Source organism: Pseudophryne corroboree, chromosome 4 (genome assembly GCF_028390025.1).
Source record: "Pseudophryne corroboree isolate aPseCor3 chromosome 4, aPseCor3.hap2, whole genome shotgun sequence".
Lineage (NCBI taxonomy): Eukaryota > Metazoa > Chordata > Amphibia > Anura > Myobatrachidae > Pseudophryne > Pseudophryne corroboree.
Window position 1 is genome coordinate 461453464 of NC_086447.1, and position 12238 is coordinate 461465701.

Below are 12238 nucleotides of genomic sequence, written 5' to 3' on the forward strand. Positions count from 1 at the left end.
CAGGAGCTATATGTGATGCATTTCTTTAGCCATATAAGGTTTTTACAGTGTTTTATTGCGTCTCAGGGCGCTCCCCCCCAGCGCCCTGCACCCTCAGTGACCGGAGTGTGAAGTGTGCTGAGAGCAATGGCGCTGCAGTGCTGTGCGCTACCTTATTTGAAGACAGGAACGTCTTCTGCCGCCGATTTCTCCGGACCTCTTCGCTCTTCTGGCTCTGTAAGGGGGCCGGCGGCGCGGCTCCGGGACCCATCCAGGCTGAACCTGTGATCGTCCCTCTGGAGCTAATGTCCAGTAGCCAAGAAGCCCAATCCACTCTGCACGCAGGTGAGTTCGCTTCTTCTCCCCTTAGTCCCACGATGCAGTGAGCCTGTTGCCAGCAGGACTCACTGAAAATAAAAAACCTATTTAAACTTTTACTTCTAAGCAGCTCAGGAGAGCCACCTAGCATGCACCCTTCTCGTTCGGGCACAAAAATCTAACTGAGGCTTGGAGGAGGGTCATAGGGACAGGAGCCAGTGCACACCAGCTAGTCTAAAGCTTTTACTTTTGTGCCCAGTCTCCTGCGGAGCCGCTATTCCCCATGGTCCTTACGGAAGTCCCAGCATCCACTAGGACGTCAGAGAAATACCTAATTCTGTTACTTAAGTTGAAACTATCTACATTTACTGTGGGAATGTGTGGAATGAGTAGTTTTCACATGTACAGTAATTTATACATACAGATGTGTCCTGTAACAGCCTTGCAGTGTAGCGTATGCAGCGTGGCTGCCAGCTCTCGAGTTTTGCTGGTGCGAGAATACACATGCATCCGCGATCCATTTGCTTCTATGGGAAAGCCACGGCTGTGAATGGATCACAACCAACCGTGCCTAGGAGGCTGTGAGCCATTCGTAACCGTGGCTTTCCAATAGAAGCAAATGTATCGCAGGTGCGTGTGTGCGCTCACACCTGCATATCTCGCTGCAAGGAAGTAGCAGGACACATCTGTAATAAAGGCCCAGTATTTCAGACATAATTAGATGTAGTGTGGTTTTGTTTTATTTTCAGATAAACTCCTAAACTTAAATTGTTAAATCCTATAACATTCAAAAACATGAATTGAAAAAAATCCAAAACAACATAATTTAGTTTTTTAGATCCTAAAAATCCGGTACTAATACCACCTGCATTCATGGTGTCATTTACCAATAACTTCTTGTCCCTTGCGCTTCTCCCTCTCAATATTACAACTGCCTCTTCTCTGTCCTGAACTTAATGCACCAAGCTACTCATCTAATATCTCATCATCTTATTTCTTAACACCCCACCCCTCCATTCATACATTTTAGTAACTTTTTCCTATTTATCTCATTTCCTATCTCTGCGCTACCCTTCCTTTCATTACTTTCCTCACCTGAAGCTGCAAATGCTGTTCCCTGCACTCTAATCATTGCCTAGCATCAACTGCAATAACACTCTTGCGACCTTATCTCCCTTCCTTGATTGCATTCGCTCCCACCTCCTCTTCCTGCCAGCTTGTGACATTTCCCTCCAACCTCGCATAATACCAATTGTTCCAGCACAAAATTTCCCTTCCACCACATACCGCAAACCCTTAGAAACGCATTCACTTTTCCACCTACCTGTTTCCTGTACACTCTATAATGCTTGAGCTGTCTACAACAAATATGAATCCATTCAAGACCTCATCCTCGATCACCTCAGTGCCCTTACTGATATCTGGCTACCCTGCTCTGACAAGTCTTCCCGTTCACGTCCATATGTTACATACAAATATTTGTACACAAGTAAATAGTACTTGAAGAAATGAGGAGTGGCGCAAATACCAATGGGTCTTACATGAAATGTCCTTATCAATTCCAAGTAGGTGAGTTCTATGTTGTAGGGGTCTCGTCGTAGAGAAAAGAAGTAAATAGTACTACCTACATAATTTGCCGAAAGCATCTTTTGTTTGGCATTTGTAAGATTCATATGGTCTTACCTTGAGGCTCATTGACCAATACCAAGCACTTTAGTACAGGAGGAAGAAGAGACTCTGCATCGGCCACATCAATGACCTTGCTTCTTTGGAAAATATCAAGAATGAAAGACAGAATGGAGGCCAAGCGTGGAGGTGGAGAGTGACCTTTGAATTGCAAGTAGCTGTCACTGATAAAAGCAAACAAAAATATTTAAACAATATACAGTAATAAGAGTGAAACCACAACATGTTATTGATAGTATGAGACAAACCATTTTTTTTTATTTTTAGAGCTAAGAGAAATAAACACCAACATCTCACATACATACATGCACTCACCTTATCACTTGCATTACAATCCTCCTGAGGTTGGTTGTGTGTGCACTTTGAACACAATCACACACAGCTAGGAGGACAGGGTGGCTTCCTGTTGTAGAGGAAGAAGGAGCATTAGGAAGAAACCTCCCAAAATATTGCTGAATAGTTGTTATTAGCTGCTGCTTTACGTAGGCAGCTTGCGCTTGAGATTGTCGAGATATAATAGAGAGACCCTGAAATATAAAACCATTTTCATGTTAGATTTGCCTATTCAACTTTAACTTGGCTCCTCAATATACTACTGTTCTTTGAGCACATAATTTGCAAAGTCTTTTAACCACCAAGGGGTATATTCAATTGAAGTTGAAAACTGCCGTCTGTCGAAAAGACGGCAGTTTTCGACTTTTTAAGGTCAAATCCTGATTCGACCTATTCAATATTTTGCTATATTTTTCGAAAAGTCGATAAATTCGACTTGTCGGAAAGCACGTGGATCGGCGGAATAGCTGCCGATCCACGTGTTGATGTCGAAAACGGGGCCAAATCCGACAGGTTTTGGCCCCCTTTTCGACCATCTCAGTCCAAAATCAAAATGATGTCGGACTGAGATGCGGACCCAGAGGAGGCGAGGGGGAAGGAGCCGCAGGGACAGCCGGTGGGCATACAGGGAGATCAGCAATACAGTAGCGCTGCAGCTGGATGTCACTCAGCCGCCCGGACCTCACGGCAGCTTCTACCCGGTTACAGCACGCTGCTGGAGCTGGGTGGAAGCTGCCGTGAGGTCAGGTGGCTGAGTGACATCCTGCTGCAGCGCTACTCCGTTGCGCTGATCTCCCTGTATGCCCGCCGGCTGTTACCCCGTGGCTCGCCCCCTTCTCTTCCTCTCAGCGTCCCATCTAAATTCGACTTGAAAAAGTCGAATTAAGATGGGATTGAATAGGGGTTGTCGGATCCATTCTGACAAATACATGTCGGAATGGATCCGACTTTAATTGAATATACCCCTTAAATGACATTTTCTCCAAAAATTGCTCAGAAATTCTCATTTTTTAATTGATTGTATTAGCAAAAACTTCTATTTATATCATTTTTATAACAAAAATGGCAAGTTTTCAAATGCATGAATTTAAAATTTAAAATATTTAAATAACTTTTAGTGTATATAAGTTCTAAATAGTTTTAACCAAAATTTTAACAATGAAACTTAACATTAAGAGCTGCACAATGCACATTTTTAAGCCAGATTTACTTTTTTTTTTTTTCCTGCAGCAGGCACAAACTCTGGGAAGTGTCTTCATTACCCATAAGGAGTTTGGGCAGGATCCTGATCGAATGCGTTTCCCATGAAGGCCTCTGCTGGACAGTGATAATCAATCAGCAACTCCAATGTAAACTGTAGTGTAGGTAGTAATTTGCCACCTCCATTTTTTTTTTTTTTATAATATAAGATGAAAGCATTTAAAAATGATTGATCCAGTAGGCGGGTATTTTGATTAAAATATTTTTGTATCCATTTATGGGATAATTTCATGTATTGGTCTGCACAGTCCACCCCACCCATTTTTCAGTTACATGTACAGCCAACCACAGCCTGTGATTTGACTGTGGTTGTGTTGGATCTCTGAATTTCCATGTTGTAGACTCCAGACAAGATACAGAGGTCTTTTTTCATCTTCCCACTTCAGCAAACACATTTCAATGCTGAAATCCTAGGATTTCTCCCTTTTGCAGTTTTTTTCCCATTTAGCGCATCAGGGACATACAGTATTTCTGGATCATCCTCCGGGACCCCTAGGTGTCTGTCTGATGGGACAATATATATCGGCCAGTTGAGGGAATATATAGAAATTAGCAGCTGTGAAGCAATACCCTTCCTAGAGTAAGCTTTTCATCAGCGTCATGATAATGGCAATTGTCTGTATTCTGTGTCAATACAGTCCCCCTAACATATACTGTATATCCTGATTTTGCTTTACAGGTGTAGATTTTTATTCCAAACCAGGATCTTTTGATTGTGGTCTGTACTGCTCCACCCCAACTGCCATCATACAGAAGCATGCATTCATCAAAGGAGATGTCTCGTTCTAGGGATGTCTAGTTCTATTATTATCTATCATCTGCTTTTCACTGTGCACAACACTTCTCTTGGTGAACTATATCACTAATTTCAGTCACTTGTAACACGGCTATGTAGATAAAAGCCGAAACTAGCTGTCCTCCCCGATCTCTAAATTTTTGTTCCATCTTTTGCAACCCACTGTCTCTCAACAAATATGCTTCAACATTAAAAAAGCTCAAATTTCCCTCATCGTCAACACCACAACTCCTCCAGTCTCCAAAACTTTCTGCTTAAGTGTCACACTTAACTAAGCCCTCTATTTTATTGTTCACATCCAATCTCCCATCTAGTCTTATCTCCAACCAAACACATTTATTCTTTCATCTTTCACCTCAATGACTGCCACCTCCTACTTAATTTCCCTCTAACCCATTTATTTCCACTCCAATTTGTCCTAAATGATGCAACAAGACTGTTTCCACTCCATATTGGCTATATTACCCTTTTAGTGCCTCCCCATATTCTTTAGATTCCAAGTCCAATTACAGCTCAATACCATCTCTTTATATGTTCCAATTCTCACCTTGGAGAAATTCTCCTTCGACGGTTTTTGGATCTGCCTCTACCTTGCCCTTCTTCTCTGATCACCAGTACTTATTCTCGCACTGTTACTTTACTTAGAGATTCCCTGCCACACCATATAAGACTCTTTTATAAGGCTGATCCTCTAAGCATCATCTTTAAACACTTTGAGTATTCTCTTTATTAGGGTATGCTCTGCTCCTATCTATACTACTCACAATGGTACACCCTCCTTGCAGCTACCGTTTCCTCTGTGTAATAAACTGCCTGTATTTCCCCATGCATTATCACATGAAGTGCAGCTCTGCACTAGCTACTGTATGACGCAATATTAGTGATAAATGACACAAGATATTTACCTGTAGAAAGAGAGGCAAGCTCTCCCGTATAGCAGAGAGCATAGCTGGCGGCAAACTCTTATCTTTTTGGAACAAGCTATGTGGTAAAAGTAGTAAATCAATGATACGGAAGAGGAGCTGCTGTGCTTTGGAAGTGGCCAGGATCAATGCCCAATACCGCACAAGATATCCTGGAAAGCAGACAAGAAACAAGATAACATAGCAGTAAAACCTTGCAGCACTTGGCAGGTACTCAGGAGGAAACACTAGGACTTATTTTGTAGTTGAATCCCATTTCAAGTGAAGCCCAGCACTGCATTTAGAGCAGATCCCACTCATAATAAATTCAAAACAATCCTAAACTGGACCATGCAGCATATGTGTTCTGATGGTAAGGGTACCAATATAGCAGGGTATATTTACCTAATTTGAAGGATAGTTAAATATATATTCATGTAAAACAAGCATTTCTTCATTGGGGTCCATGGTCTCCACAGGGTTAAATCTTAACCTTGGGTATGATGCTGGCTGAGACCAGGACTGGCACCGAACAATAAGCTTGTAAGCCTCCCAGGATGCATTGGGCGCTTCCCCCTTCATACCCCGCCCCCATTGATCAGGCACATCAGGTTTTTTTTTTCAGCGCCAGCACGGAGCTGGACACACTAAACAGGGGCTGCAGCTTGCAGCCTAAGCTTTCAACTTTTTCTTTTTTTCTGTTGTGAAGATACAGGGTTCCAAATGACTCAAGAACGGAAGTAGATGAAAATCCAACAGTGGTTTATTGACCAGAATGCTGGCGGGGGGAGGTGTGTGTGTGTGTGTGTTGGGGGTGAGTGGAGCGAAGCCCCTTGTGGGCTCAGTGGCGAGCCACTCTATGGGTGTCATGGAGTGGGAATAGTCCCTGCTAGTTGGCATGTAGACGGTCAGGATTTCACCCTTACGGGATGCAGGGGTTGGTATTGTGTCACATTACTACATCTCCCTGAAAGAACATTACTTCTTAGTCTAGGAGCACAGAATCTCTCTTCAGCTCTATGGGAAGCTCTACTTATACCCCCAGAAGCTTCATATTGCAGGGGTGTCTTTGACTTCTTTGTCTCAGGATAAAGCACTGGAATACAATACATATTCTAACCAAGGTGAATACATCTGCCAGCTCACTGTTGGACAACAGGGAGTAAACAAAAAGGGACAATGGTACTTTCTATGACTCAACCTTTGAGTGTCCACTGTGGCTTTAGTAAACAATAGGCAACAAGATCTAACATGAATACATTACCTAAAGTGTAACAGATAACACAATTGCATATATTATCAATATGCTGATATGAACACAATCTAGGGGTGAGCAGGGACATGCTATGGGGATAAAAAGTACATGTTTGACGTGGGAAATAAGGCATAACTATATTAATTTTCACAGACCTCTCTTTTCCTCACATCTGTCTTTTACAATGGGATGACAGCTCCTGGCAGTCCAGAGGACACCAGAGCGGTCTCTCCATCACCCCCACCAGGCCAAGACACCACGAGTGTGATTTCAGCAGTACTCCCACTCCAACCTTCTCCCAAACAAGACGCAGCGGTGCCCCAGGACTGCATCCGGAGATATGTGGGAAAGGTAAGGCGGGTTCCCGCTTGTGAGACCTGCGATTTGCACAGTCCATATACCGCGGTCTTGGGAGGCAGACCATGGCTGCTAATGTGCTTCCAGTCCATTAAGTGTACTCGCGGCTGCACTAGACACTGGTGCTGGGGACCCTTTAATGGCCAGGAGAACCTTCAGCACAGGGAAGGTAAGTGATTCCCTAGTGACCCCTCCCCTGGCCTAGGGTGCCATTCCACAGCGGTCTTCCTGCCCTGGGCTGCTTCTCCTTCCTCTCAAGAGACGCTGAGTGGCCATCATACAGAGCTCTGGAGGTCTCCAGAGGCGGTGGGCTGTCTCCCTGTATACCTCTCCTACATAGCAGCTTATACAAAATGCTAAATCCTACCAGCCTTACCTCAGCGCTGGGTAGTTGATAGCAGTGTCCATTGCAGTTAAATTTGTTTTCTGCATTGTATGCGACATGCTAGTGCTGCCATTTGATTTCTGTTTATTCAAACTGTACATTATATTTGCTTTCCCTGTACCTGTTTTCTCTCTGTGACCCTTGAATACTGGTGTGTATTGGGTTAACTCTGCCACACTTTACTAAATATTGTATTTGTGTACGCTCATTGTCACATACTGTGCACTTCTTAATACCATAATGTGTGTGTTCACTACGTGCTGTTACCATGTCTAACAAGCAAGGCAAAACAGGCAGGGGTACCCACTTTGGTAGCATGTAATGCCTGTCACACTGATGTTTTACCTCAGGATTTACCACAGGATGGGTTATGCCCGGGCTGCCTAATGCATCCCAGCACCTCAGCCCCACCAGTTATTGAACAGAGTCCCCATGAGCATCGTTTACACCCATACTGGCTAAAATTGCAGACCGTATAGCTACCCCACTGGTGGTCCCCCCTATGGGTATACCTCAGCCAGTACAGCCCACACTGGCTCCAGGGGGAACTGGCCCACACCAAGTGCAGCCTACTATGTCTCCCCCTACAGCTGTTCCACAGCAACTGCAGCCTCCAATGCCTCCCTCTATGGGTTTTCACCAGCTATTATAACCTGTTTACCAGGCCATAGCAGCCCCACCCATCCAAACCCAATGGTTGGATTAATTCTCTTGGTCTGTTCAGAGTCTGGCTGCTTCATCTGCTGCGTTTCAAATCATGATACATGAACAAGGCACACTGCCTGCACCTTACTGTTGCTAAACGTACTATACCTTCCTCACAATCCAAACCACAATCATGATTCTGAGGAATCATCAGTAATCATCAGTCTGACATGCCTGAGGTTTCTGATGCAGAACCTCCCTCAGGGGATAGAGAGGTCCCATCTAAATTTAATGTGGCAGCATTAATCAGATCGGTCAAATTCTCTCTTCAGCTGGAATATGCTGAACCGGTCACTACTTCTAAAGACCCGCTATGCAAGCGGCGAAAAGTAGTTCTACCTGAGTTCACACATGGACCACTTCACAGAAGTTAGAACTGAAGTGTGGAAAACTCCTCCTAAAAAATTCACGGTACCTAAAAGGCTCACCTCCTTTTACCTGTTACCCACAGAGGACTATGAAAAGTGGGAGAACCCACCGATTGTGGATACTCATGTGACACACTTACTCAAAAGTTCCACCCTGCTTATCCCAACTGCGTCCTCACTTAAGAAACTACCGAATAGACAACTGGATTCATGTCTGAAGTCAGTGTACTCGCTTGCCAGGCCAGCTACGGCTACAGCATGGCTCGCTAAGGCCATTGAGACATGGTCCGATGACCTGGAATGCAGTTTCACATTTGATCGGTCCACGGCGCAAGTATCAATTATTGCAAACATCAGAGATGCGGCCTATAACACTGGTGAAGCTGCTCTTAACATTGCACTGTATCCTCTAAGTCCTTTCCACACTCAGATCGCACAGGCAAGGCCTATAAACCCAGGGCCAAAACAGGCTTGGGCCGACAGACGTCCTCCTACCAAACCTGAAGATAAACCCTCCGCATGATGGGTATCCCCTTGGGGGACCCGAGGGCGGGAGACCGACTTCTTCAGTTTGCCCAGGCATGGAGTCTTATCACAACCGACACCTGCGTCCAAGAAGTGGTCTCTCACGGCTACGCTCTCTCCTTCCTGAGGTGCCCAGACAGTACTTCCCTACCACTCCCTCACCGGATTCCGGCAAAGCACAAATGCTGCAGGCAGTCATTCACTCCTTACTGCAGTCTGGAGTGGTCATCCCTGTTCTACGCCATCAACATGGTCAGGGTTTCTATTCTACACTCTTTTTAGTTCAGAAACCAAATGGCTCATACAGACACATTCTGAACCTTAAATTGTACCTCAGAGTACCCAAGTTCTGTATGGAAACTATCCGTCCCATTGCCCTAGCAAAGCGACATGGGGATTATATAATTTCCCTGGACATCCAGGATGCGTACCTGAATGTGCCTATAGCGCCCCGTCACCAATGGTTTCTCAGGTTGCTGTACTCCAAGAGTATTTACAATTTCAGGCCCTACCCTTTGGACTATTCACAGCTTCCAGGGTGTTCACAAAAATCATGGCGGTGATGGCGGACCATCTCCTAGGTCAGGGGATTCGCATCCTCCCTTATTTGGATGATCTCCTTCTCCTGGAATCTCCAACTGACGTTGTCCTTTCTCCAGGCCCATGGTTGGATAATCAACTGGGCCAAATCCTCACTCGCCTCTTCTCAGAGGATGCTACACCTCGGTACTTTACTGGATGCCAGCCTACAATGCATCTTCCTACCTCAGGAAAAGATTGCAACATTGCAGTTGCACATCCACTACTTGCGTCACAGCCCCCAGGTCTCTATACATGCGGCCATGGTATCAGTATTCAACATAGTGGAATACGCACAATTTCACTCCAGGCCCCTACAGCGCCTGATACTGCCCAAATAGAACGGCCTACCGACACACCTCAAGTCTCAGATCCAAATTTTAATAAAGGAGATTCGTCTGAACAGCAGTGCCCTAAATTTATAATGCTCCGGCAAAATTGCAAACCGTAGGAATGCCTGATGCAGTTTCCAGATCGGAATGTGGAGATACGCATCCTTGATGTCCATGGAGATTAAGTACGCCGCTGATTCCATGTCTGCAATCACAGACTGAATTAAATCCATTTTGTATCGATAAAAGTCCAGATAATGGTTTAAGGATTTCAGGTTCAAAGTAGGCCTAACCGATCTGTCTGGTTTCGGTACCACAAAAAGGTTGGAGAAAACCCCCGACCCCTCTCTTGTATTGGTACTGGTAACAGAACCTCTGATAGCAGGAGGGACTAGACTGCCTCCTGCAAGACCGTTGTTTTGTCTTGATAAACCGGCAGGCCTGTTGTAAAATACCAATTTGACCTTCTGACACTAAACGGAGAATCCAAAAATCTGTGGAGGTCTGTCTCCAGAACTGTTGGAAGAGGAGCACCCACCTGTGTATCACCCAGGTGGGCTGGAAGACTGTCATGCCAGCTGTTTTTCGTGCAGCTTTGCCTCTGCGCGCCATGCAGTAGCTTGTGTGAGTCCTCTTCATCTGCTACCTTTGGCATATGTAGTAGCACCTCTGCCTTGAAAGGACTGCAGGACACAAAAGGACTGAAAGGAAGGTTCCGTACATGCTCTTCTGGTAGGGGGACTAGATGAAGGCAACTTACCCCCAGTCGCTTAGGCGATCCAGTTATCTATTTCTGGGCCAAACAGAATTTCCCCCGTAAATGGGAGAGCCTCAACAGCCTGTTTTGACTCTGCATCTGCCTGCCACAAGCATAGCCTGAGGCTATGCGAGCTGCCACAGCAGAAGCGGAAATCCTAGCACTGACCTAACATGTCCTAAGCGGCTACTTCCAAATAAGTTGCTGACTCACGGATGTATTGCGCCAGTACCCAAAGATCTGCTGTTGGAGTACCGGTGTCTAACCCTTGTACCAGCTGTTCTGCCCATTTCCCCAATGCTCTGTTCACCCAAGAACTTACAAGTGCTGGTCTGAGCTGGGCTCCTGCGGCAGTGTACAGTCTTTAAGGTTGTGTCCAGCTTCTGCTCTGAAGAGTCCTTAAGTGTAGTCGTTCCTGGAACAGGCAGAGTTGTCTTCTTAGACAATCTGGACACTGACGCATCCACAAGAGAGAGGGGGGGGTTCCTACTTTTCAGTCATAGAAGACTGAAACGGGTAGATGTAAAATAACCTTTTGGGGACCTGGAAACTCTTGTTTGGCTGTTTCCATGCTGTCACCTGGTGGTAATGCATCTTTGGTGAGAAAGGTAAAACAGATGATTTTTTTTGCTTACCGAATAAGTCAAAAAGGAGATTTATGGTAAGAACTTACCTTTGTTAAATCTCTTTCTGGGAGGTACACTGGGTTCCACAGGGATAACATCGAGGTGTAGAGTATGATCTTGATCTGAGGCACCAACAGGCTAAAAGCTTTGACTGTTCCCAGGATGCACAGCGCCGCCTCCTCTATAACCCCACCTCCATGCATAGGAGCTCAGTTTTGTTAACCAGTCCAATGCAGTAGCAGGTAAGAGACGACAACCATTAGCAGCCACATAAAACACATTCGCACGACAGGAGAAGGTGTCAGCGGCTAATGCCACACAAACCCAAATTAGCTAAGTGCGTCAGGGTGGGCGCCCTGTGTAACCCAGTGTACCTCGCAAAAAGAGATTTAACAAAGGTAAGTTCTTACCATAAATCTCCTTTTCTGCAGCGGGGTACACTGGGGTTCCACAGGGATAACATCGGGGATGTCCTAAAGCAGTTCCTCATGGGAGGGGACGCACTGTAGCGGGCACAAGAACCCGGCGTCCAAAGGAGGCATCCTGGGAGGTGGAAATATCGAAGGCATAGAACCTTATGAACATGTTCACTGAGGACCACGTAGCCGCCTTGCACAATTGTTCAAGGGTCGCACCACGGCAGGCCGCCCAAGAAGTGGAGTAGAATGGGCTTTGATGTTATCAGGAGCTGGGAGTCCAGCCTGTACGTAAGCATGTGCAATCACCATTCTAATCCATCTGGCCAAGGTCTGCTTGTTAGCAGGCCAACCACGTTTGTGAAAACCAGAAAGGACAGAGAGAGAATCAGATCTCCTAAGCCAGGCATGTACAAACTGCGGCCTTCCAGCTGTTGAGAAACTACATATCCCAGCATGTCCTGACACAGCTTTAGCATTCTCTGACAGCAAAACTGTGTCAGGGCATGCTGGGATATGTAGTTTCACAACAGGAGGGCCGCAGTTTGGACATGCCTGTCCTAAGCGAAGTCGTTCTCTTCACATAAATACGGAGAGCCCGTACCACATCCAAAGACTACTCTTTGGAGGATAAACCTGGAGAGGTAAAGGCCGGAACC

The 12238-nt window shown here is 45.5% G+C and overlaps 1 protein-coding gene across 2 annotated transcripts in view; it reads right to left on the minus strand.

Moving 5' to 3' along the window:
- MMS22L (MMS22 like, DNA repair protein) overlaps window positions 1–12238 on the minus strand; it is a 457009-nt gene that overhangs the window by 26155 nt on the left and 418616 nt on the right. For both annotated transcript variants that reach the window (XM_063917017.1, XM_063917018.1), the window contains 3 exons: window positions 5278–5447; window positions 2299–2510; window positions 1981–2147 (listed from right to left, as the gene is read on the minus strand). In XM_063917017.1, coding sequence (XP_063773087.1) covers window positions 1981–2147; window positions 2299–2510; window positions 5278–5447 — 549 coding nt within the window. The remainder of the gene's footprint in view (window positions 1–1980; window positions 2148–2298; window positions 2511–5277; window positions 5448–12238) is intronic.